Source organism: Ostrinia nubilalis, chromosome 28 (assembly GCF_963855985.1).
Source record: "Ostrinia nubilalis chromosome 28, ilOstNubi1.1, whole genome shotgun sequence".
Taxonomy (NCBI): Eukaryota; Metazoa; Arthropoda; class Insecta; order Lepidoptera; family Crambidae; genus Ostrinia; species Ostrinia nubilalis.
This window is the reverse complement of record NC_087115.1, coordinates 993,819-1,021,795: the sequence shown is the minus strand read 5'-3', so window position 1 is coordinate 1,021,795 and position 27,977 is coordinate 993,819. Positions and strand designations below refer to the sequence as shown.

General features: G+C 39.1%; 2 protein-coding genes and 1 long non-coding RNA gene across 4 annotated transcripts; 1 reads left to right on the top strand and 2 right to left on the bottom strand.

Moving 5' to 3' along the window:
* Positions 1 to 216: 216 nt before the first annotated feature.
* On the bottom strand, positions 217 to 25,947 carry LOC135085488 (uncharacterized). 2 transcript variants are annotated; one of them, XM_063980280.1, is made up of 6 exons: positions 25,921 to 25,947; positions 17,448 to 25,150; positions 4,977 to 5,090; positions 2,507 to 2,737; positions 1,771 to 1,849; positions 217 to 427 (listed from the first exon to the last, which is right to left on the bottom strand). In XM_063980280.1, the coding sequence occupies exons 2-6, from the start codon at positions 17,725 to 17,727 to the stop codon at positions 304 to 306; spliced, it is 828 nt and encodes a 275-aa protein (XP_063836350.1). In that variant the 5' UTR covers positions 17,728 to 25,150; positions 25,921 to 25,947; the 3' UTR covers positions 217 to 303. The 2 variants fall into 2 exon arrangements, with proteins under 2 accessions (XP_063836350.1, XP_063836349.1); XM_063980279.1 differs by lacking the exon at positions 25,921 to 25,947 and having other exon boundaries at positions 17,448 to 25,340.
* Positions 8,170 to 12,212, top strand: LOC135085115 (interferon-stimulated gene 20 kDa protein-like). The gene is made up of 5 exons (XM_063979875.1): positions 8,170 to 8,305; positions 9,109 to 9,309; positions 10,052 to 10,206; positions 11,034 to 11,170; positions 11,528 to 12,212. Exons 2-5 carry the CDS (start codon positions 9,114 to 9,116, stop codon positions 11,661 to 11,663), a joined length of 624 nt encoding a protein of 207 aa, XP_063835945.1. The 5' UTR covers positions 8,170 to 8,305; positions 9,109 to 9,113; the 3' UTR covers positions 11,664 to 12,212.
* Positions 25,948 to 26,259: 312 nt separating the features above from the next.
* LOC135085491 (uncharacterized) lies at positions 26,260 to 27,763 on the bottom strand. The gene is made up of 2 exons (XR_010260131.1): positions 26,772 to 27,763; positions 26,260 to 26,542 (listed from the first exon to the last, which is right to left on the bottom strand). It is a non-coding gene; the product is annotated as an uncharacterized LOC135085491 (long non-coding RNA).
* Between the last annotated feature and the right edge of the window lie 214 nt (positions 27,764 to 27,977).

The window sequence follows — 27,977 nt, the reverse complement described above, 5'->3', positions numbered from 1 at the left end:
ATCCCAATTTGCCCCATACAGCTTCTCATCTAGTTTTACCCATGCCCTAAGCAACTCTGGTCGCAAGATAGCGGAGTAAAGCGCGTCACCCAATCGCTCAAGGCCATAATTCTTTTTCTTTAAACAAAATGAAAGTAGTTTTTTTTAAATACCTAAATTACTTTATTAGTGGTACTTAGTGGCTTCTCTACCCGTAACCCTGGTGCCTATGGCAGAGTATCTTACGTCACCCAATCGCACAAAACTAAAATCAAAGAAAAAAGTTTTTTTTAAATAAATTACTTTTATTACTTAGTGGGTTCTCTACCCGTACCCCGGGCGTCGCTGCTCAGGTGCCAAGATGGCGGAGTAGCGCTCGTCGCCGGCCAGCCAGCCGTAGTGGCCCATGGAGGAAAGCACCTCGGAGAAACGAGCGAATTGCATGTACCTGAAATATTGGAAGTTATCAAACGGGAAGTGTCATCCGACCTGATGCCACAGAATAAGTAATAGTACCTGATGCACCGATAGCCTGTCGCCGACGTCATGAGCACAGGAGGAGGGTATTATGACCACCTAATCAAGAGCCCTTTACAGCCCACTGCAGGACTATGAGCCTCCTCCACTTTAGTGCTTTAGTGAAGGGTTTTGCCATAATCCCCACGCTTGGCAGGCGGGTTGGAGATCGCAGTTTAAAAGATTGATGTTTATCAGAGATCGCTGCTGCCCGTTCTCTGTTTGATGTGTAGTCCCTAAGTCGCCTCTTACGACACCCGCGGGAAGAGTAGGGGTTGGTGACAAATGTATTCTACTCTGCCGTCACCACACGGAGTTTATTATGACCACCTGCCTCTTCTTATTAGGCCTCGGCCACCAGTTACGCGTATTTAGAGGGGGCAGGTGGACCGTGCCTACCCCAGAACTAGTGTCCACCCCAGGATGTTAGTCTTCGAAGGTAGCTTAACATTTAAGTAACAACTAAAGTCTGCCGCGGTCGCCGAGCAGATAGAACCACAGAATAATAATAAGTACTACGTACAGAAGTTTTACTTCGCGAAGGTATTTAAAAAAATGTATGCTCAATGTCATTAACAATATGGTGTAATTTAGCCTGTCTCAAGAGTCAAGCACAATTTTGTTGACAAAGACGTCAGTGATCGGCACTGCGCCGAAGCTATAGGGCTGACTTCGGTAAAATGATGTGACGTGAGGTGCCAAACTGCGGAAAATGGCGGAGGAAATACATGATTGAGAGAACTTAAAAAAGTACATTCTGTGTTTTTATTATTATTTAGGCAGTTAAATACTGCACAGTATTTAGTACACCATTTTCTTTATTTTCTTCCATCATACCTATACAAGAATACGCGTGCGTGAGTCAATGTTCGCTCGTATGTGAGGCCTTGTCGAATAGTATCCTGTAGGTGGGCCATCGTGCGTGTTTTGTTTTCGATGTAAACTCGCGGAGATGAACAGGCCTGATAGAACGTCCAATGACCCCAAGCTACCCATCCTTATCACTCGCACGTAATTATATTGCTGTCGCGTCTGTGCGACGACGGGCGCCCACAATATGTAAGTTTGCGAGCGCGACAGCAATATAATTACACGCGAGCGATAAGGATGGGTAGCTTGGGGTCATTGGACGAAATTCTATCTGCTCAGCGACCGGACTTTAACCCTGGTAGCTAAGGTCCCTTGGAAAATTACCCTAGATACCAGATGCCAATGGTTACGGGTACGGGTAACATAACACGTCTTGTCTTGGTAAAAAACTAATTGTAAGCTCACCTGTAAGCCCCGCAGTAGGACCAGCTTAGCGGAGAACTGTTCACATTCTCTTCCTCCTCATCTGGCGGCGGTGCGAATTCTGTTCAAACAATTTACAATATCAGGGCCCCCAGGGCTGTATTAATAACTTCTAAGGGATAGACTAGGGCCCCGCGCCCCACAGAGAGTGCTCGCAGTATTTTTATTTTATTTTATTTTACTTTATTCAGAAAACCACAGCTCTAATTGTAACTAAAATTTTAATTACACTAAGGCTGGGTTGCACCATCTTACTTTAACTTTGACAAACGTCAAAAATCTGTCAAAATCCATACAAAAAGCACCGGTTATCGTCAAAGTTACGGTCAAAGTTGGGTGGTGCAACCCAGCCTTAGTTGCTCCATATTGCGCTCTCGTTGCGCCCTGGGGAGTTACTCCGAATCGAATTCTAAAGTTTCGAATGCTACCATCCCTCTTACGCATAGCGAGATGGCAGCATGAGCAAGAGCAACTGTGACAAATACACCCGAAACTGGAACTGTTCCAGAGTAGCCCCCCTGGGGGGTTACTCCAAAAGTCTTGATCTGAAGTTTCTAATGTTGCCATCCCTCTCAGATGCCAGCATGAGCGACAGTGACAGATAGACCCGAAACTAGTAAACAGCGTTTCGGAGTAGCCCCCCTGATCCTGAGCCTTAAAAACTGACATCAAGCGACTAAACCCTTTAAAACTGAGCCCAGAAAGCCTCAATTTGTACCGTCGAAGTGCTTGCAGTAGTACACGTCCCCCTGGCAGTGGTTGACGAACGTGAGCAGCTTGAAGTACTTGCCCGCGCCTCTGTTCGCGCTCACGCAGACAGGGGAATACGTCTCTGGGCAAGACAGGGGGCACACGTGGTAGTCAAAGGCCGTGTCGATGTCGTATAGGATGCTCACGGTGGTGCCAGAGCGAAGGTTGAGGGCAGGCGAGGTGTGGGTAGGGAATGTTGCTGGAATGAAGTGAAGAAAGATTTATTTTAATGGATATCACATAAAGACATCTATACTAATATTATAAATGCGAAAGTAACTCTGTCTGTCTGTCTGTCTCTCTTTCACGCCTTAACCATTGAACCGATTTTGATGAAATTTGGCATAGAGACAGTTTGAGTCCTGAGAAAGGACATAATATGATAGTTTTTATCCCGGTTTTTGAAATAGGGACGCGCGCGATAAAGTTTTTCTGTGACAGACAAAATTCCACGCGGGCGAAGCCGCGGACGGAAAGCTAGTCATCTATACATCCAGATCATCCATCCCTACATTGTCGACATTCCACTAGCTCGCACTAAGCGATAACTCTTTTATAATGCGAACAGCTAGGGACTGGAATTCGCTACCTGCTGCTGTCTTTCTTGAACAATTCCAGGCCTTTTCAAGGCGATAGTGAATAGGCAGGCGGTATCCTTCCGTTTGGCCAAATTACTTTTCGCCAAATTTCACTTCGCAAACAACTTATCGCCAAAGTTTCATTTCCCAAATAAACTTTTAGCAACTGTACTTTTCGCAACTAATTCATTTGGTCAAATTAACATTTGGCCAAATTTTACTTGACAAATGTTTATATAGCAAATGTTTTATTTTGCCAAATATTATATCCCAAATAATTTGCTTGGTCAAATTGACACTTCACATACTTACGAGTACCCACCGTTACCCACAAATCAAAGCATAAGGCACATGGTCATGGTTTTCACAATAATTTTATGTAAAACAGAGAGATTGCAGAAAATAGTATGGTTGCAAAAAGTAGGTATTGTAGAAAATAGTAGGTTAGGTTAGGTTAGAACAGTGACCCTTAATGCGCGAAGGCGAGCGAAGCGTGCCGCGGCAGCGGCCGCCGAGCGCTAGAATCATCTCTATCGTTAATGAATCATTTGGAAATTTCGATAAAAAGAATGAAATATGAAAATTTATTTAGAAAAAAATTTATATTAACTACCCACTAAACAAAATAATAACCACAAGCTAATTTGTATTCCATTCTATGCACCGATCAAATTGTTTTGTAAATAGTTTATCGTGAAATATTTTTGCCAAATGAAACATTTGGCAAAACATACTTTGCCAAACAATAATTTGCTAAACAATAATATGCCAAAAACGACATTTGCGAATTAAAAGTTTGCAATAAGTTGTTTTGCCAAATGAGAATTTGCCAAATGAAAATTTGCGAAACGTTGTTTGCGATGTGATAATTTGGGAAACGTTTTTTGGCCAAACATTAGTAATCCATAGGCAGGCACTTACAGGGCAGATATATGTACCATCCTATACTAAATCTCACATAACACCAGGTGCGATTGAATCTGCTCTTGATTGAATTGTCACTGCTGGAGCGACTTTCTCAGGTTCACCGGGCGTGACATCTTCATCGTTTCAGCTATAGAACGTCCTCTACCTACTGAATAAAGCCCCCTCCAATGATTTCCATACTAACCGGTTGGTAGCGGCCTGCATCCAGCGCCTTTCCTTATGAGGTTGACACCAACAGGCCCCTCTTTCCCACTGGGCACTTTGGGCACGTGCCCAGAGCCCTGCGACCGAGGGGGCCCCCGTCTGCTCAAAAGACCATTCTCCAGACGATAAGGGCCCCCCTTGATCCAGAGGCCTAGGGGCGGCAGATTTCAGAGGACGCTCACTCGATTTCAGAAGATTTAAGTCAAATGAGATCCAACTTAAGGATCAAGGCAGTGGAGGATTTAACAGATTTTCTGCCCGTAGTGCCACAGTAGATAAATTTTACTGTGGTAGTGCGGCCCTGGGCCCCTAACTAATACTGACTTCCTGAGCAGTACCCTTTTTATGTTCTGTGGGGAACACATAAAGCATAAATAATATGCTGTGGTGGTGACTCACACGACGAAGGGGACCAGGGCCGTCTTTAACGTACTAGGGGCCCTGGGCACTTGAGGATCGAGGATCTGGAGAAAGGTCTTTTGAATAGAAAGGGGCCCCCTCGGTCGCGGGACCCTGGGCACGTGCCCAAAGGGGCCAAGAAGGGCCTGCACAACCTTAGTTTTCAGTGTGCTCTACTATGACATAGAATGGGAAATACCTTCCTATGTATATTACGTAAAAGTAGGTATCAAGTAAAATATTAAGCACGTTTTTGTCGCAAACTCGTTCATACAACAACTGTATAAGATGCCGCAGTGTTTAGCTTAATGTGCTGTCGTCCGTACATACCGTTCTTTGTGGCGTTAGAAGGGGAAGATGTAGTATTCAATTTCGAGTTTCTGCGTCGAATGCGCCGAGTTTCGAGGTAAACTTCGCACGTGTCATCTTCTATGATGTGGAACTCTAAAAACAATTATTTGACACCATTAATTAACAAACAAACAAAATAACAATCGCTGAAAAAAGGCATTTGGCGAGTTGCAAGTAACTATAGGGCTAGCAAAATTTTAATGTCATGGGCCCTCTACCCAAGAGGGCCCCGGCCCAAGAGGCGGAGCTCAAAAATTACAACGTGACGGTTTTTACTGGGAAGGGCCCCACCATAAAAAGAAAAAAATTGTCACCGGCCTCGGATGATGTAGTTACACCACTAAGAATAAATACTGTATAAAAACTTAGCCTAAACCGTTACAAATTTGGTTTTAATACAATGAGGGTTTTCGCGTTTGAAAAATCCGCCAGATGGCAATACACAGACATATCTGTCAATGTCATGTCAAAAATAATAAACAATCATGCAGCATTTGGACCTCGCGTCTACGTATTGCCATCTGGCGGATTTTTCAAACGCGAAAACCCTCATTAAAGTTAGTGTGCGAAAGTTTAATTAATTGATACCTAACCACCTAACACTGAAACACTGATTATAAGTAAGGATTTCCGCAACGGCAACGGCTGATCTTGCCCTGCCCGTATCCAGCAGCTTCTCGCGACTTTCCCCAGATCGTCGGTCCACCGAATAGGCGACCTGCCTACACTAGACACAAGTTTGAGATCCATTGAAAAGCATAGGATTTCTATGACAGCCCGAAAATCACGCGATTGAAGCCGCGGGAAAAACTATGTTGTACTTCCCAGAGGCGTAGTCAGGGCCTTATCAGTGAAACGGGGCCCCGGGACTACAGTCAAGTGGGCGGGCACCGTGAAATGATTACCTAGGGGCACACGATCGAGCGGCCTTTTCTGCTCAAAAAAAAATACCAACAGTTTATTTTATTTCAGATATAATATACCTTAGCTAGGGCTTGGCACACTGCACTAGGGTTGTCATGGATATGTAGTTTCGGTTATGGATACGGTTACGGATATAGGAATAATATTATACCGGTTTCGGTTACGGTTACGGATATCTGTGCTTTAGAATGCAATTTTCAATAGTTGTTTAACACGGTTCATTCATGGCCGCACACTTAACATCGAATAAAAAGTAATAAACAAAAATTTATACCAGATGGCATTATAAAAGTAAATCAGGCTTGTATGCCTTTAAATACATTATACTTAATGCTGTACAAAAAACAATTTAAACTGCCTACCTCCGAAACTATCCGAAACTTTTGAATTGATAACGGTTACGGTTTCGGATATATTTTTATTTCGGATATCCGAAAGTTTCGGTTACGGTTACGGATATCCATAACATCCTTGCACTCACTACGCTACTTCTACTTTCCTACTTCTATCTACTACACTACACTACAAAATGCCATGGTCACAAACCATGGTGCAATACTAAGCGGGAAATTAATCGAGAATCGAGACAATACATTATAGTGTAAACACGCACTTCAGTTAGTTTCGCCGTGCGTTCGCCCATACTTCGGTGTCTTACGTTAAAGAACTGAGTATTGAGCAATCACAATAATCTACAATGCAAATTACCTAGGTATACATACCTACTTACATAAAGATACTAAAAAATAGAAAGGACTAGAACTGATTATGCGGCTATTTACAATATCAGCACCAACTAAAGTGATTTCACAATAACGATGTCAACTGAACTCGGTCGCTTAACAATCTATAAATATCACAATGTCGAATGAGATCACAACTTTGTAATTGAGGGGAATCCCCTTTGGTGTGCAAGTGTGCGTGCAACTAAGTTGCCAGCATAGTGTTTAATATTACTACCTACCCTAAAACTAATATTAAGATACAAAATAAATTCATAGGTCTTGTTGTAATGTGCGCTTTTCAACAAAAATGATTAAAAAATAATTAAAGATGAAAGGTAGAAGTAAACTTTATTCAGTACATTAGTAAATGTTACGGTCAAAGTGATAAATGTGAAAATTATGAATAATCGCCGGTTATTATGAATAATTACCGCATGATTTGGTAAATTTGATTAATATGAGGTCATGTATGTGTGTATAAAACTAAATAGGTTTTGAGTTTCAATACAGATGTGGCTTTTCTGAACCCTGACGCGAACTTCTTGAAAAGTGATGTTGCAGTATTTTGTTTCATTTTGCCTTCACTCACTCATGCACGTTCACGAACACTTTGGTTAATAATCCACCATTATTAGATTAAACATTAATATTATTCGACTAAATACAATTTTTTGAAATTCACGTTCCCACCAGGCGTTTCCGTTGTAAAAAAAAAAAACAAAATTTAATGTGCTGTCAACCAATTTTAAAAAAATATTGCGATGCGATACGAATATGGATACGAACGAAACGACTTTTCACCATGAGCACCATGGCCAAGCTATAAAATTTAATTTACTGAATTTATTACTACACCAAGCAAGTCAAGCAACTTAATAATTTATTACCATTTTATTTTCCATATTGCAACACTCACAAAAATATTGGTCAAGCACAATGGTTACGCTGTTCAGTAGTGCCACATAAACTTTCTTTTAAATTACTTTATGACATAAACTGCTGTGACATATTAAAACACGGCTTATTTTTATGACCCTTTGGTTGCCTTTAAGTTGTTAGGGCCGGGACTTATTGTTATTGAAAAAAATTAGGTATTTTCGAAATTGAAATCTATAAAAAACGCCAGAACTGTCTCATTTTGTTACTATTCAAGGAATTAAATTAAGTAGGTATTTAGCAGATCTGATGGCCGTTGGGACAGAAAAGTTCCCAAGGGAAGGCCTTAGTCCAACAGAGGACGTCAATTGGCCGAAACGAACGAACTATTTAGTTATTTTTCATCTTGATATCATGGGAATCTTCCATTTACCTCTGGTTAATTAGAGACTAGAGAGGGTCGCTTCTTCTGCAATATAAACCATTGATCTGTCATCTGACAATGATAACGAATTTTATAAGGAATTTGTTCGGAGTGGTTTCACTGACTGAGTCCGTATTATGTACAGACACTACCACACACACGTGAACACCAAAGAGTATCAACAACAACACACACAAATACAACTGACTTTTGATTGCAAACAAAAAGTTTTTATTTAGTCAACCTTCGGCCTTCTTCGTCGTGACTGGCGGATGTCCAGTTAAATTCTTGAAGTTCTTCTTTGTGGAATCTTCAACGTTTTATTTCTTGGTGTAATTTGTTCACCGTAATACATTTTGGTAAGTACCCAGGTACCTACCTATCTATTTTGACCTACTTTTAGGTTGAATGATCTTGTTCTTTGAATTGCACCTACCTAAGCAATAAATTTTAGAGTCATATTACAAGCAAGTAGCAAGGCAATAGCAATGTAGTTTTCTATAGAACAGAGATGCTATTGTTGCGAATTCTTTCATTATCTTTCCATAGGTACATAACAGCTTTATAATACCGTAGGTATATCCGTTTCATAAATGAATTATTGTATAATTTTATGTGGCATAAGTTTCAAGTGGCAAAAATGATGATCATGAACATAGGCCTCTCCCAATGATTTCCATATTATCCCGGTTGGCAGCGACCTGCATCCAGCGCCTTCCTGCTAACTTCACTTAAAGTCGTCGGTCCACCCCCTACGCTTTACGGTACGTGGCCTCCACTCCAGAACCTTGCAGCCCCGTCGGCCATCAGTTCTGCGTACCCACTATGTGCCCTAGCTGTTCATTGCCACAGTTTTGCCCTGAAAATGCCACTTTGGCTTGCATAACCGTCGGGCTAACTTTAGTTCGTTTATGGATCCATTTTTGATTCGATCTCGTAAAGAAAAAACCGAACATAGCCCTCTTCAAAGGGTTTATTCCCATTGTCCCCATCGGCAGAGTGGCGACTACGGGAACAAAAATATATTAAACATTAATAAATTACCGTTGTCTCTACTGGTGGGGACAAATGGGAATAAAAATAAACACGTGCGACACACGTGCAACACTGCACAGCACGCTGTGCAACTGAGCTTTCAGTGATGTTGATGAATAAATTGTAGGTAAAATGTCGAACCGCCGAGTCGTGGCTTTAGACACAGAATCCGTGGGGCTTGGCCCCGGAAACTGGGGGGCTGTAGCTCAGGTCTCTATGGTGGATCTCGACTCTGGGAAGAACTACAACGCGTACATTCGGCGGCAGGGCATCACGGACTACAGGACAGAGTTCAGCGGCCTCACGCCGCAGGTTTTGCAGGCTAAAGGTACGGGTCTTTTTCAGTTGCCCCCAAAAAAAAATCCCATTTCCCCCCTGGGTAATTTATAGTGGGGCCAATGGGAATAACTGCCCTGCTGTTCTCTCGCTACGGCGGGTTACCAGTGCCACTCGAGGAGGCGAAGCCAGGGGAGGCTACTGGGACACACCGGATCGAGCGGGACAGCAGGACAGCTATTCAGAGATGGTCCCACCATATTGCCCCACGGGGGGGCTTATGGGAATTTATTTCCCAAAATGTCCCAGTCTTGCTCGCTTGTGAATGGTGATACTTAATGATGTTATTATTCACCTTAAAAATATTAATGGTTGCTATTGACGACATTGGCGTGCGTGCACTATTCACTCCCCACCAGGGATGTAGCTACCCTACCACTGAGGATCCGGGGCTGCCGTTCTACAGGGGACCGTTTGTCCCCTAACAAATTGTTTATTCCCATTGGCCCCACTGGTGGGAGTTTAATAACTATTTATTCCCGTTGTCCCCAGTGGCCGGAGGAGAAGCGACAAAAACCCAGTGAATGATACAGGGATTGTGTAAGGCATGCTTCGCCATCTATCAAATCACTGACAAATATGACTGAGTTTCTTCCGCCACTTATTCTCAGCACCAGCCTATGTTGTCCCGAAGTGGTGGTAGGGCAAGCTATATTTGGGACGTGTATAAGTGCCCTAGAAAGGACCTATGTACTGAATAAACTATTTGAATTTGAACTGTATATTACTTACAGGGAGGAACTTCAACGACGTGAAGAATGAAGTACTGGACTGGATTAGAGACGCCATAGTGGTTGGACACTCCATCCATCACGACTTGAGAGGGTTGGGGATCGTCGTGAGGCAAGAGGACATAAGAGACACTTCGAAATATTGGCAGTTCACGCAAGTAAGTTTTTAATAAATCGATATGTTTAACTCGAAATCTTTTGGGACACGTTAGCTAAATCTTTGTTCGGCGGTTCATCAGCTGTTTAGTGTAGGTGTAGATTTTAACTCTCTCCTAAGCGAATAGGCTTTTGTTGTTTAATTATTGTTACACTAATATGTTTGCCTATTCGCGAAAACATGTAAGTAATGGTGTATAGTATAGTTTCTGAAGCAGTTGTCATTTTTGTATACTGTATGTTTTCCGAACAACAATAAAATAGATAAAATAAAATTCCTGCTAACTAGACTTTGGTAGGCCGATAGTTTAATCGGGCAGTTAATCAGTATGAACTTGTATGGAAGTGCACACATTACTCCGATTTGGTATCGGCCGATTCCTCACACAAATTGGAGCTTACCAAACTCAGCCAATTGAAAGTCTTGCTTATTAGTCCAAGTCCAAACATACCAGCGCCGTATCTAGGCGGGCATGATGTGGCAATTGGCAATGACCTAACTTAAAATAACCACCTCTATGGTCTAGTGGTAAGACCACCTGCTTCAGACGCAAAGGTCCCGGGTTCGATTCCAGTGAGGGCAGATTTTTCTGTTCGGTTTGGTTGGTGGTAGGGCTTATTCTAAGTCCGCCTGGCTAGCCACCACCATCTTACCTAAGTCTGTCGCCATAGCAACAATGTTAAAGCATTGTTGTGTTCTGGCAGTTAGAACTAAGATACCTTCGGCTTGATCATCACTTACCATCAGGTGAAGAGATACAGGCCAAGAGCTTCCTCGTTGTGGATAAAAAAAACCAACCTAACTCGTTTTTTTTTTCGACATTTTCAGGCCAACAACGGTAAAACGCCAAGCCTAGCGTTCCTGGCTCAGCGATTCCTCAACAAAACATTGAGAAGAAATGGCCGCCATTCGTGCATGGAAGATGCGCAAACGACTATGCAGCTGTATAGGCTGGTCGCCGACAGGTAAATAATATTTTTTTACACTTGAAATAATTGGGGGAGGCCTATGTTCAGCAGTGGTCGTCCTGTGGCTGAAATGATGATGAAAACTACAAATCGATCGTACCCACGACCTTTCGCTTGCCGGGTAACAGCTGGCAACTGTTTTAACCGACTTAAAAAAGGAGATTCTTCACACCTTTTTTCCGGCTGATTTTGAAAATCTTTGTGTATTTAATAGATATCTTTGTGTTTTTATGTTTGAAAGAGATACTTTCTACGTGGTTCCATTCGGCAATTTTTTTTCTAACTAAAGATAGCCTAAAACAAACCTGATTTTTAATTCTAAGTAATAAAATTAAATAATTTCGATTTCACCAGCTGGGAAGCCGAGTTAAACAACTGCTACAGTTCAGAAGAATCAGAATCGGAGGAAGAATACAACGAATCCGAAACTAGCTCCAGCTCTGATGATGATTATTATTATGGTTATTATAACAATATCATTACTAGCTAGAGCATGCAGTGCACTTTAAAATAACAATTTGTGTTATCTAATTTCTCATAACTTCTTATAGCTTGCTCCAATTCACCCTGGCAATTAATAAAGTATGATAACGACACCATCCGGCACGAAGGACCAGAATTTAGTGTAAAAATATTGTATTGTTATTGCGATACACGACGCCATTATTTTGTTAAATACAAATGATATTATAACTATTTTGAGAGTTCATAAAAACAGGAAATTAGTGTTAGTTCAGTTTTTAGTACAGTCAGCAGCGTCAGACCATGTCATTTGTATTGCAAAGTCGCACCTAGGACAACGTCATAAGAAGCCAGTGTTTATATTGTTCTTGATGTGTTGTCGGCTGTACAACGAAAATGCTTCGAAAAAGCTTTATTTACAACCCGATCGAACTAACTGCGCTCCTCGCTTGAAATTTCAGACTGCATAAGATTGTTAATTCATTTATGGGGAAGTGTATTAAACTTTTCAATAAATTACCACAAACTGTAGAATTGCCCATTCATAAATTTAAAGCACATATTATTATTAAAAGCACCTTAAGAGCCATTTTACATTTTCGTGCGAATTTCTAAGATTTTGGAAGCATGAATTACTATCTTAAGCAACACCCAGAGATTATTTAATAACTGCGAAAGATAGGTCAATCCTTGTTGTTGACCATTAATGAAACGGATTTACTAAAACTCTTTTGCTTAATTCACAGTGCCCCATCTCCCACAACCATTTTACGAAAAAATTGCCGCAGACTCATTTTCAAAGTCCTGTATCTATTATTTATGCTCATATAATAAGCTTAAAAATATATAGTAATCATCGGACATATATTCTTGTAGTCCATTAATGAAATAGATTCTTGAATTTCATTACCATTATTGAGTAAAATCTAAAAATAATTTGGCAAATTTGAAGATTAACGTCACATTTTGATCGTGGTTTTTGGTTTAAAAACACAGCATAAACTGCAATAAAAGTATCCCAAAATAAAGAATATTCATTGTAGAATTAATTTCTACAGTTATTGTTTAAATATTAGTAACCACTTTGTCAAAATATTGATGTGAATATCAGTATAAATTACAATGCGCAAGCCGACATCGATTAGTATGGCGCGAGCGCCCGTCAAGGCAGGACCTGTGTCATTTTTCCCGCCGTGACGTTTACGTGCGTTCGTGTCGTAAAGCGGTGATTTGTACGGCGACCAAATACATTTGATACTATGCCGAGAGGCTGTTTCGAGTCGGCCGGCCGAGCAGAAATTGAAATGATGAATTTTAATTTCTTTGACGGATCTGGGTGTAACTATGTATAATATGTAGGTACCATGTATTTAATTTAATAAATAAATTATAAAAAAGTATATCCATTATGATAGCACCCATAACACAAGCATATTGGTTGCCTACTTTTGGACTAGATGGCGCTGTGAAATTGTCCAAAGATTTGTTTATTTATTTATCCGCTTTGAGTTTTGTTTCGTGAAGAAGAAAAAGAAGCGTTTTGTTTTGTTGTTAAATCTATACTAATAAAAGAGGAAAGATTTAATTGTTTGTTTGTTTGTTTGGAGGCAATAGGCTCCGAAAAAAATTTCTTTCACGATTTAGAATCCTAATTTTTTTCTATGTAGGCTATAAAATATTTTCAAAAACTTTAGTCCAAAATCTTTGATAAAATTCGACGTTTAATAAATAAATTAGATAACATGTTAATACTTTTTTTTTCAGTACGATTTTAGTACTTGTTTTTCAGAAATTCTACGATTTAACTAAACTTCTAAAGTGTTTATATTTTATGCATAATTTATTAACTTCTAAAATATACATATATCCTATTGATAGATGACGTGCTTCGTATTTTATTAAAATTATTACCTGACTAGGTTAAAAAGGTGTGGAATGTTATTTTGGAGATAACTTGGTTCCATAGAAATATAGAGAGATGCTAAGTAATGCGCTGAGTTCGAAACCACTCGAAACTCAGTGTCGTATTAGAAATTCACACACACAAAGAAATTAAATTATGTGCTCATTATCCATTGCGGTATCAGTATTCAACGTTCGAATAATCTTTAGTACTATGCAAGCAATATAAACTGTTTACATAATTACGTCGCTACTGTCATCATTGCTTTCACAAGCAATATGTTCAAATTTGTCCCTTGTCACATTTCCCTTTAGTTTCTGTGATCTGTGCTTGTTTCTAAGTTGATATCAAAGAAATATTCCTTAGTACTTTTGATTTAAATTATTTTTTTTTTATTTTGACACGTGTTTGAAAAATCAAGGTCAGATTACAATAAAATAACAAGTGAAAACGTAACATTGCATTGCAACTCGCAATTTCGCAATATTGATGAGGAGATTCCATTGGAAAGTCTGTATTCATTCCTAGGATTCCCCTAACACCATCAAATTCAAGAGAATTCAAGAGAGTGCAGTTTCCCATCTCATGCTTAGGGACCACGGTTTAAAATAGTGTGGTTGCATAGAGCCTGCAACGGGCAACCGCGTGCGCAGCTGCTCATACTAATTTTCGATACAAAAGTAAGTGTTGGCGCCCTCACGAGTTTTAGCGGAGTTCTATATGGTAGCGGGAGTAGACTTAATGGAAATCTATGCTTCTCCGACGACCAGTTGTATGTGGAATACTCCAGAGTATGCGCACACAATAGCCTGGTGATTTTAGCACCTGAAGGAAAAAAAACAAAAAAACATTGTTTACAAAGAAATCTGCGGCAGGTGTAGTGTTTTAATTTTGTTTTAGAAAGATCTCATAATTTTGTAAGTATTCAAATATTTAAACATAATAATTTGTAGATTTTATATCAAAAAATATAATCATTTAACAAAATTAATTTTCTTAGAATATTTTAATTCTATTAGAACCATTTTCCACTTCATCGCAGAAGAAGTCGCGGGCAAAAAGCTAGTATGAAATATGTAGTATTGCCCGCGGCTTCACCCGCTTGAAATTTAGTTTGTCACAGATCGTCATAAATTATAGCCTATACATTGTTATTCTGGTCGACGCCTGGGATGGATGAGCGTCGCTGTCGCTGGCGACAGGGTCTTCTGGTTCAGGGTTCATGGCGTAGGTCTCAGTCAAAATGAAATTCACTCGTAGAAATTAATAAACTCAGTGTATTCACGAAAATGATTACACACAGCACTAGAGTCGTATCGGAACGGAACTGAGTGAACCAAAGGTCTTGCGATAGGAACGTCCGACCCGAGTGATAGTTGAACACAGACTGCCTAGTGCTGCTGTACTGTACTGTAAAGTTTCATCAAAATCTGTTCAGTAGTTTTTGCGTGAAAGTGTAACAAACACCCAGACATCCACACAAACTTTCGTATTTATAATATTAGTAAGACTAGTTAGAAGTAAGATAGTAAGATGAATTATTTTAGTTATTTGTTTACTTATAATAATATTTATTTATTTATTTCTTAGCTCTGTCTGATAATGGATCTGGAGGAGATGCAATGGCCACCTCCGTAACAAAACAATAGAACCCTATGGAGTTTGGGCTTGTGTGATTCGCCTTGACGAATAGTTCGTATCCAGGGTCCGATGATGGAGCTGTAAGGGGGCAGATTTTTTTTTCACTATGTGACTATCTTTATTTTGTACTTAATATATATTTTACATATTATACCTATTCGTGTTTCATTATTCGTATCCAGGGTCCGATGATGGAGCTGTAAGGGGGCAGATTTTTTTTTCACTATGTGACTGTCTTTATTTTGTACTTAATATATATTTTACATATTATACCTATTCGTGTTTCATTATGAATCGAAATATAAAAGACTTAATAAACTCTATTAAAAATTTAAATTAATTAATCAAGTTTGAATACCTCATTCTACCTTAAAATTAATAACTTAAATCAAGTCTTAATACGGTCACGGCTCATGATTTTTTTGTCCATTTCAGCGTTCTTTTTACTCTTTTGACGTTGCGTTGACAGCTTTTATCTAAATTCGCGCGGAATATTTTTGTGAAATGGCTCTTAATGAAAAAGGGCTACTATAAAGTTGATGATTATTATTATAAAAGATAAAAATGTTTGGAATGATCAACTACCTAGCTCGCATCAATACTTAGACTATAATTTGTATATTTTAAAGACTGTAAACCCTTGAAAAGGAGGCTGACAATAGTGACTGAGTTTCTTGCGCTGCTTCTTCTCAGCACTGGCCCATTTATTGTCCCGAAGCAGTGGTAGGGTTAATACTGGGACGTGTAAAAGTGCCTTTTAAAAGCCTATTTGCAAAAATAAACCGTCCGTACCAGAGCGTCGATGTGACGTCACGGCTGCCAGGTGCGCAGTTAACTCGACCGGGTTGTACAACAGAACTGCTTCGAAAAAACTTTTTGTTAAAGTTATTCAATGTGCCTTTTATACAAGGGTTACTTGTGAAGTTGTGAGAGAAAAATCGTGTGATTCTTAGAATGCTGGTGAGTTGTTATAATTGAATTTTAATTAGGTTTGGGAAACCATTTATTAATACTTCTGTATGATTATTATTTTTAAGGTTCCGTTGATTAAAAGTGGTTATTCCCAGTTGCCCCCACCGGTGATGCGCCCACTGGGGACAGCTGGGATTTTTTTTTACAAAAGTAGTCCAGTGTACCCTACTTTCACCAAATAGATTAACAATGAATGGAAATCCGTTTGTTCGTATTTTATTATCGCATTCAGATAGACAGGCGATACTTTGTTCAAAAAATTGTTACGATTTTAACCGTTAAATAATTAAAATACCGTGTTCACAAGCTGGGGATACTGGGAATTTTTGTAAATAAATTCCCAGGTACTCTCGGTGGGAGCAATCGTTGTGGGGGCAACTGGGAATTCGGAATAACCATCAAAAGGTGCTAAATTTGCATTTCATTTTGTTTCGTTATAAAAGAACGTATTTTAAGAGATCTATCTTTATTAATTAGAGCTTATTAAAAAGTTACTATAAGTATTTTTAATTTAATTTTTACGTTCGTTTCACGCGTAGTTAAGTAGCGAGTGCCTACTGATTGTTTTGAGAAAAAAAAATACAAATTAAATGTCCCTGTATAGTTCCAAAATACTGGACTGTCCTATCGATGACATTGACAGTGGGGCGCCACCGTCAATACCGGATCGCTGGTTTCGATTTTTGCCATGTTGGAAACCATATAGTTGAACGATGGTAGCGCCCCCCTGTCATTGAGTTTGGTGGGACAGTTCAGCGTGGGTCAACTATACAAGGTTATAGTATTTGGCCTGTCAATATTGAGATGTTTTGACTTGAAATAGTTTGCACTAGCTAGTTTATTTTTATTTCTTTTTTTGAGTTAATTCAATTTTGTTTTATTTCAATTTAATCATTATCTTCTAGTGGTGAGTTGTCTTAATACCTACGTAATAATGTTTTTATTAAGTAGATTATCTACCCTGTCTTATAACATTGTTAATTGTTATACTGTGTATTATTATGAAATAGTATGATAGTAAAAAAAAATCTAGTTTTATTTTTACTTTTAGTACCTACCCAAGTCAAAGTTAAAAAGTTCGTCATAGTTGTTATAGTTATGGACGCTTCCCTTCGAGTGACGTCATATCGCCAGCGGCAGATAGTACCCACACTAAAGTGTCGACGACACTAGCTACTTTCTTGCCCATAAGGAGCATTTAATGTCTCATAATCTTTTCAAAATCTTGCAAAGATTCGCTCGCTTACCACGCCCGTAACTTTGTTAAAATCTAATTTAAAATACAACAGTACTTACCTTCTCCAGGATTGTCACACATGTTGCTCAAAAACAAAAAACAAGAGTTCTTAAAGTTTTTAAACTCTTCTTTTTTATCCTTTACCCTTATAGCGCATATTTTCGTGTTATTCGACGAACAAATATCAACTCTGTTGTTACAAATCGCATTTATATGCTTGAATTTGAGATGAGAATACACGTTTTCACCGTACACTTCTGGCAATTTGGAATGTACACTGTAGCAGTTATTTTGGTGCAATGTTACCATGAAACACAATGTGCTGAAAGTCACGAACATTTTCTATTTCTTTGATTACATACTCATGGATCGAGTTAACAAAATGGCAGTTAAAATTTAATTGAAGGCGGTATGTCGTAAAGTTGGCTATTTTAATTTTCATGTTATTAGGAATACCTACTTACCTAATTTTGCATACAAAAAATAATGATTATTTGTGAAGTCAACTCCTTTTTGCGGTTTATTCCCGTTATCTCTACTGCACTGGTAGCTCCAATGTATTATATTTTTAATTACCATTGTCCCCTCTCCTCAGTCCGGTGGGGGCAATGGGAATTAAAAAAAAAATTCCACCAGCGGGGACAACGGGAATAAGCACTTTTTACATTGATTATACAGTAACTACTAAGTGTACCCCTAGCAAAGATTTGTAGTTATTTAGAGATACTCATTAATTAATAGATTACGAACTTATTGGTTACTAAAAATAAAACAAATAATACCATAAAATATCCTCTTTATTTGTACAAAAGATATCAACAGTATAATTCTCTATAAATTAAATGGCATTAACAATATTAAAATATTACATGATATTGCTCGGTTACAAAACATTGCAAAATTTACTAAAAAATAGTATAATGTTCAGAGACGTACAACATTAAAAATCTCGCTGCTATCATCTAAATCTATTTTACTTTCCCACTGTCCCCCCGGTGGTATTGGGAATGAGTTGCTGTAACGCCACCAGTGAGGATAATGCTACTGAACTAACCATATTTGGTATATTCCTGTTGTCCCCACCAGTGGAAATAACGGGAATTAAATTAAATAATTAAAATGTATTATATTTTTATTCCCGCTGTCCCCACCGGTGGAAATAACGAAAATAAGTTTCCACCCAAGAAAAACTCTGGTGGGGACAATGGGAATAAGCTAAATATTCTAAACTTACAGGTGCGGGTTGCGTTCGTTTGAATGACCGCAGATTGATGGAAGCGTAGTGTGAGTTTACTTCAAATATTCGATATCGAGTGCGTCAAAAAAAATCTATAAAGATTTTAGTTCTTGAAAGTTTCCGCTAGGGGCGCTGTACAATCCGTCATACATTTAATGACATTTTTTACGCAGTCGACATGACATCGAATGCGTTTGACGTAAACTCACACTACGCCCCCTGTTCTATGTTATAGAAATAGTTAAAAATATCGCACACATGAAAACTTATCGGTGACAAAAACACTGTTAGTAAAGAATTTTATTTACAAACACAAAAATTGATCCAAAATTAGCTCTGCATGGTTTGCTATTAGATTAGATAGTTTATAGGGTAAACCACCCAATCATTGGCACTCTACCAATTTATTGGCATGCTCCAGTTTTTTTAAGAAAATTAAGGTTCTTTGTAGCCAAACCTTATATTTTTTAGTAGAAATTGAAGAGTAATATCATTTATTACTCAACTGGCTACACACGTTTTTTATTTTTTCAAACATCGCGGCGCTTCAACCATTTGTTTGACAAACCGGGACCTGTGCGAAAAAAACAATCGAAATATTCGTTTTTTACTAAGGTAAGAGCTATCATAATCTTTTCAAAAAATGCAAATCTATTTTGTTTTTCTTATACATAATCATTTTGTCTTATTATTGAATATATTAACTGCCTTTTTAAAACATTATTTTATAATTTAACCGCCAACTTTTAATTATTTGTAGTATGCCAACATTTGGTATGCGTAAAATCTGTTTATCCATTTTATTGGCACACATGCCAATAAAAGGGTATTTAAAATAATTTGAGTTTATTTAAAATTATACCTTGTTTGTCTCAAAATTGAGTTTAAATTGCATTTAATATATTTTCTAACGTTTTGGATACACCAATCCAAATGTTGGCCCACTGCCAATTATATAAAATCCATTTATTGGCACGGGTGTCAAACATTGGTTAAAAAGGTGCCAATAAAAATATTATCTTTTTAGCCACTTTCAAAGCCTTTCAAAGTTTTATTCCACTAATCCCCGTTGACAATCCCCGTCAACGGGATTAGTGAACTTTTTGTTCATTAATCCCCGTTAACGCCAATGGAGTTTATAACGTTAAAAAAAATACTAATGTAAGAATCAGGTACCTTCTATTTATTATTGGATAAGAACTCACTTAATATTTTTATTATCAAATTAAATTAAATTTAAGACTGATTACAATACTTAAAAAAAATTAACACTTACCTGATTAACCAAAAGCACTATGGATATGGAATCGTTATTCCTCATTCATCATTTAAAAGAAGATGGAAACGATTACATACAAATTTGGCCCAAAATGTAACAAGATAAAAATGGTGTAAATCAATAGCTTTGTAATAAGGCTTAAATTTAATTTAATTTGATTATAAAAATAATCAATAAGGACTTGTTATCCAATAATAAATAGGAGGTACATGATTCTTACATCAGTATTTTATTTTTTAACGTAGTTTTCTGAATAATGAAAAATACAATAAAGTAATGGGGATTAATGAATTTTTTAGTTCATTAATCCCCATTATAAGCTCCATTGACGTTAGCGGGGATTAATGAATAAAAAGTTCACTAATCCCCGTTGACGGGGATTAGTGGAATAAGCCTGTGAAAGGCTTCGAAAGTGGTGCCACGGTCTCGTCAATTCAGATTGAAACATCCTGATCATCGCTCTAAGACCGGTCCGTTCACAGTCTTAACTGACGAGGAAGAACAGCTTTTTGTTGACTGGATAAAATAAAAATCAGTAGCAAAAAAGGATTTCCGAAGAGAAAAGAAGATTTGATAAAAGTGGTTATGGAAAGTTTAAAACCATATTTAAATATAAGCGTTTGAACTGATTTGGTATGTTCCTATACAAAAATAATGTTACTTTTCTTTAAACAAAGGATTTTATTTTGTTTATTTCTATCATGAATCTCTTTAAAACCTCTACATAAGACCTAGCAGCTATTTTTCAGTCTTGCGAGAACAGTGCCAATAATAGGTAATTATCACTACCAATAAAAGGTTTGGCTATGCCAACAACTGGTATTTTGAGGTATTTTTTTAAAAGGTACACTATATTGAATAAATGATTTAATTTATTAATGATAAGTACTTTATAATATTCTGCAAAGATTAAAAGACCAATATAAATGTTTTTATCTTTGATAAAACATATTTTTACATGTAAATTTTACCGGTTTTGTGAAGTAGCTGCTTAAAGTGCCAATAATTGGGTGGTTTACTAGTAGACACTATTCATAGTTTAGAGAAAAAAAAATCACGTTAGTAAAAAAATGAAATTTTAATAATTTATTTGGTATTGGTTTGCCTCAGAATTATTAAACATTAATAAAAATGAGTTTATTTATAATATTCACTAATAACACATTGCAATTTTAGAGTAAGTAGGAATATAAAATAATCTCAAGTCAAAATCAAAATCTCAGTTATCCAATGGGGATTTCCTTTGTACTCACCAGTTGGCGCCACTGGCGAGTAAGGTCCTGTCACTTATTTGTGGCTAAGACAGTGGCGCCATTAAGTTGCAGCATTTTTTAATGCATTTTGATCATTCATTCTATAGTCTGGTCTGCGAACACGTAGAATTTTGTCCAATGACCCCAAGCTACCCATCCTTATCGCTCGCGCGTAATTATATTGCTGTCGCGACTGTGTGACGCGCGCCCGCAGTGAGTGTGCGAGCGCGACAGCAACATAATTGGGCGCAAGCGATAAGGATGGGCAGCTTGGGGTCATTGGACAAAATTCTACGTGCTCACAGACCGGGCTTTAGTTCATACAGCTTTTAAAAACAACTTATGAAAAAGCAGTAGGAATGTCAAAGGCAGTGTTATGGCAAAAACTGTCAACTAAACATGCTCATTACTATAGGTCTAAAGTTTAACTCAGTGCCTGAGGACTTTATATGGAGAAGACGAATCTATGAATGACAAACTGGAAGACACAACAAATTCTATGAGTATACATTCAAAAGAAACGGCACACTCGGAAAATGCATTAATTAACAAAAATAACATAAAAAATTACCAATCTTAGCTACATTCACAGCTGAAGTGTTTTTCACCTGTCAAAAGAATATATTATACATATAATATATTATATATAATATATAAATGGGTATATTTAGTTTTATTATAAAGGACGTAGCACACTTATCAACCCGGAAAGGGATCGTAACCGTATCAACTCGAGGCGGTCAGTATTCTTTGTACAAAACTCCATAACGCACACTTTTAACCGCACCGCAACGAAAACGCCTCGCCTCGCGGTTGACAGCGCGCGAAAGGCGATAGCGATACGGTGTTGATCCCTTTCCGAGTTGATAAGTCTGCTATGACTAAAAGCCCCGACCGTGAGCACGTAGAATTTTGTCCAATGACCCCTAGCTACCCATCCTTATCGCTCGCGCGTAATTATATTGCTGTCGCGACTGTGCGACGGGCGCCCGCAGAGAGTGTGCGAGCGCGATAGCAACATAATTACGCGCGAGCGATAAGGATGGGTAGCTTGGGGTCATTGGACAAAATTCTACGTGCTCACAGACCAGACGCTATGACCTTATTTTACCCCACCGAAAGCTTAATATCGAAATCAATGGGGTAGAGAAGTTAAACACTGACAAAATATGTATGAAAAAATCATGAGTTGTTGACTTTTACCAGATTTTCTGATATCGTCACTATATTATTATAAAAAAATATAATTTCATCACTGGATTTTGAACATTATAAAATAAGCAGTGTAAAATGTCCAAGGATATTTATTTATTTATATTTATTTATTATGTCTGTATTATAAGGCTCTAATCAGTGTCGTAATGTCAACTGTATAAAATATTTTTAAATTGTACTGTTTGAGTATAATAATATTGAGTAAATAAATATGAAAGACATTTGCAAATATTCCTATAAAAATACACTTGTTATACCTAATTGATTTATATTTACTGTGGTGTGTATATTTATTTATAAAAGTATATGGGGGTCATTTCAGACCCCAAGCATTGTTTATTCTGACCATCCTCTTTGGGTGATGATGTATAAGTCACTGTTTATTAGGTTAATGTCATTTGATAAGGTCACGTTGCTCATAAATTGAGCCTTTACTGGTAGATCGAGAGACATTTGATAAGGTTTGGGGTAACTACAAACCCCATTTGAATAGCCTTATTTGGCCACTTAGATTGCTTAGTTAGAAGGATGCCAAACGGAAGTTGTCGTTTGTCGCCTAAATAAAATACCAACTGGGGTAAATAAATACCCCGGTGTGCCTGTGAACTCTAGTAGGGTCGATTAGGTTTTTCGTTTGCTTCCCAACTGGGGTAAATAAATACCCCAGGGTGCCTATGGACAGAATGAAAATGTACATTCGAACGACTAGTCTAAAGCTTAACGGAGCTTGTTATATTACTTTTCGTACCTATTGGGGTATTCTGGGGAATTTTTTGCTCCAGTTGGGGTGCATAGGCAACCCGAGGTATTTTTACCCCAGCTGGGTATCACACAAAATCAACCCAACTGGGGTCCAAAACACCCCGGGGTATAACACACCCCAGAAAATTAAATCTTACTGCTCGGCAGCAGTCTCGCCGCCTCCCTCTTCCCAGAATCAACGGCCCCGTGTACCGTCGAGAAGTGGTTCGTTTCTGTCGCCTCTCCCGCGAACAGAACCCGCGGTCTTCCGGATGAGTCGCTCAAGGGCGCGGCTAAGTCTTCCCGCGCGGTGGGGTGGGAGGGAGAGGAAAGGTTATTGTAGATCTAACTGCCGCGAGGCATTTTGTCGATTTAAGACATTGATGCCCGTTTTTTCCATCAATCCCTAATTTTTAAGTGACCCCTATGAAAACAAAATTCCTGTTATGTGTTACCATATAGGGGTCACTTAAAAAGGTATTTTTACTAGAGTTGCCACGAATAGTGATTTGGCCGAATACCGAATACCGAATATTCGGCAACGCTGTCGGCCGAAGCGCCGAATATTCGGCGGCCGAATATTCGGCACAAAGTACATGCTAGTCGAGTGCGTAAATAATAATACGACAGGTTGCGACCTGTGTGCTTACCATGAGTGTACGTTAGGTGAGCTCGCTAGCGAATACGTCAAAAAATTCTATGAAGATTTTATTTCTTGAAAGTAGCCGCTAGGGGCGCTGCACAATATGTCATACATTTAAATGTCATTTTTTTACGCAGTCGCTAGCGAGCACACCTAACGTAAACTCATGGTAGGCATACTGTCTGTCGTGTCGTCTTGAAATACACGACAGTTTCTGGAACTGCTTTGAGGAAGTCGCTAAAGATAATATGCGAAATAGTAATGATAAGGAGAACGTGGAGAAGAATACTGTGGCAAATGAGATGGATTTTTATTTAAAATCAAATTGACTAGATCGGAAAGCTGATCCTTACAAGTGGTGGTCAGCTAATGAAAAACAATACCCAAACCTCTCGAAATTTGCTAAAGTTTATCTTTCTTATCCCGGGAGTAGCGTGTATAGTGAGAGGTTGTTTTCTGAAGCTGGTATCTATCATTTATGATGAAAAGCGTAATCGTTTGCTACCGTCAAATGCTGAAAAGCTTGTTTTTATCCATCACAACTTACCGCTGTTTAATTTTACTTATTAAAGTATTGTAATCTATCTATCTATCTATATAAATAAAAATGAATTGATGTTCGTTAGTCTGATTAAAACTCGAGAACGACTGGGCCGATTGAGCTGATTTTGGTTTCAAAATGTTTGTCGTAGTCCAGGGTAGGTCTAAACGGTGAGCAAATACGCGTGCGATATTGTTTTTCTGTGACAGACAAGATTACACGCGGGCGAATCTGCGGGCGGAAAGGTAGTTTGATAATAAAGACAAATCTTGATTAATATTATGGGTCTTTTTTTTCCATGATTTGGTATTCGGTATTCGGCCGAATAGTACCTATTATTCGGCCGAATACCGAATACCAAACAAAGTGGCCGAATAGGCCGAATACCGAATAGTAGCCGAATATTCGTGGCATGTCTAATTTTTACCCTAGCTGGGTAGCACAAAATCAACCCAACTGGGGTCCAAAACACCCCGGGGTATAATTGTGTGCACACAATGATGAGCCCATACATTTGAGTCCAAAATCAACTATAATAGACCGTGACGCGCATACTAAGCCGGCACCAGTAACTAAGCAATCTAGGTGGGGTGTAAAGGCACCCCAGGGGTTAATAAATACCCCAGATTGTTTGCATAGGCGACCTAAGGTTTTTTTACCCCAGCTGGGTATCACAAAATCAACCCAACTGGGGTAAAACACCCCGGGGTATAATACATCCCAGATAAATACCCCAGTCGGGGTGCACAGGCAAACCGAGATATTTTCACCTCAGCTGGGTATCACACAAAATCAACCCAACTGGGGTCCAAAACACCCCGGGGTATAACACACCCCAGAAAATTAAATCTTACTGCTCGGCAGCAGTCTCGCCGCCTCCCTCTTCCCAGAATCAACGGCGCCGTGTACCGTCGAGAAGTGGTTTGTTTCTGTCGCCTCTCCCGCGAACAGAACCCGCGGCCTTCCGGATGAGTCGCTCAAGGGCGCGGCTAAGTCTTCCCGCGCGGTGGGGTGGGAGGGAGAGGAGAGGTTGTCGTAGGTATAACTGCAAGAGGCATTTTGTCGATTTAAGACATTGATGCCCGTTTTCACCATCAATAAGTGACCCCTATGAAAACAAAATTCCTGTATTTTGTCGATTTAAGACATTGATGCCCGTTTTTCCCATCAATCCCTAATTTTTAAGTGACCCCTATGAAAACAAAATTCCTGTTATGTGTCACCATAGGGGTCACTTAAAAAGGTATTTTTACCCTAGCTGGGTAGCACAAAATCAACCCAACTGGGGTCCAAAACACCCCGGGGTATAATTGTGTGCACACAATGATGAGCCCAATTCCTGTTATGTGTTACCTACCATAGGGGTCACCTAAAAATTAGGGATTAGTTTTCACCATCAATAAGTGACCCCTATGAAAACAAAATTCCTGTTATGTGTTACCTACCATAGGGGTCACTTAAAAATTAGGGATTGATGGTGAAAACGGGCATGAGTCCATTTATTTGTCGTCTAAAATCAACTATAATAGATCGTGACGCGCATACTAAACGGCACCAGTAACTAAGCAATCTAGGTGGGGTGTAAAGGCACCCCGGGGTTAATAAATACCCCAGATGGTTTGCATAGGCGACCTAAGGTATTTTTCTCCCAGCTGTGTATCACACAAAATCGACCCAACTGGGGTAAAACACCTTGGGGTATAACACACCCCAGAAAACTAAATCTTACTGCTCGGCAGCAGTCTCGCCGCCTCCCTCTCCCCAGAACCAACGGCCCCGTGTACGGTCGAGAAGTGGTTTGTTTCCGTCGCCTCTCCCGCGAACAGAACCCGCGGCCTTCCGGATGAGTCGCTCAAGGGGGCGGCTAAGTCTTTAAGTGACCCCTATGGTAACAAATAACAGGAATTTCGTTTACATAGGGGTCACTTAAAAATTAGGGATTGATGGTGAAAACGGGCATGACAATCCCTAATTTTTAAGTGACCCCTATGAAAACAAAATTCCTGTTATGTGTTACCTACCATAGGGGTCACTTAAAAATTAGGGATTGATGGTGAAAACGGGCATGACAATCCCTAATTTTTAAGTGACCCCTATGAAAACAAAATTCCTGTTATGTGTTACCTACCATAGGGGTCACTTAAAAATTAGGGATTGATGGTGAAAACGGGCATGAGTCCATTTATTTGTCGTCTAAAATCTCAATTTTCTCAATCGACAATTTTTAAGTGACCCCTATGGTAACCTTAATCAACCCAACTGGGGTAAAACACCCTGGGGTATAACACACCCCAGCACATTAAATCTTACTGCTCGGCAGCAGTCTCGCCGCCTCCCTCTCCCCAGAACCAACGGCCCCGTGTACGGTCGAGAAGTGGTTCGTTTCTGTCGCCTCTCCCGCGAACAGAACCCGCGGCCTTCTGGATGAGTCGCTCAAGGGGGCGGCTAAGTCTTTAAGTGACCCCTATGGTAACAAATAACAGGAATTTTGTTTACATAGGGGTCACTTAAAAATTAGGGATTGATGGTGAAAACGGGCATGACAATCCCTAATTTTTAAGTGACCCCTATGAAAACAAAATTCCTGTTATGTGTTACCTACCATAGGGGTCACTTAAAAATTAGGGGTTGATGGTGAAAACGGGCATGACAATCCCTAATTTTTAAGTGACCCCTATGAAAACAAAATTCCTGTTATGTGTTACCTACCATAGGGGTCACTTAAAAATTAGGGATTGATGGTGAAAACGGGCATGACAATCCCTAATTTTTAAGTGACCCCTATGAAAACAAAATTCCTGTTATGTGTTACCTACCATAGGGGTAACTTAAAAATTAGGGATTGATGGTGAAAACGGGCATGACAATCCCTAATTTTTAAGTGACCCCTATGAAAACAAAATTCCTGTTATGTGTTACCTACTATAGGGGTCACTTAAAAATTAGGGATTGATGGTGAAAACGGGCATGACAATCCCTAATTTTTAAGTGACCCCTATGAAAACAAAATTCCTGTTATGTGTTACCTACCATAGGGGTCACTTAAAAATTAGGGATTGATGGTGAAAACGGGCATGACAATCCCTAATTTTTAAGTGACCCCTATGAAAACAATCCTGTTATGTGTTACCTACCATAGGGGTCACTTAAAAATTAGGGATTGATGGTGAAAACGGGCATGAGTCCATTTATTTGTCGTCTAAAATCTCAATTTTCTCAATCGCCAATTTTTAAGTGACCCCTATGCAAACACACACCCCAGCAAATTAAATCTTACTGCTCGGCAGCAGTCTCGCCGCCTCCCTCTCCCCAGAACCAACGGCCCCGTGTACCGTCGAGAAGTGGTTCGTTTCTGTCGCCTCTCCCGCGAACAGAACCCGCGGTCTTCCGGATGAGTCGCTCAAGGGGGCGGCTAAGTCTTCCCGCGCGGTGGGGTGGGAGGGAGAGGAGAGGTTGTCGTAGGTATAACTGCAAGAGGCATTTTGTCGATTTAAGACATTGATGCCGCCTTCCCCTTCATATTTTTTTTAAGTAACTGTCCTCACCATAGGTTGTCTGGAAGAGATCACTTCATAGCGATAAGACCGCCTAGTTGTACCTTGTGTGTTCCTTTTCTTTCTGTTCTTATCTTTGGTGTGCAATAAAGTGTATTTATTATTATTATTATTATTGATGCCAGT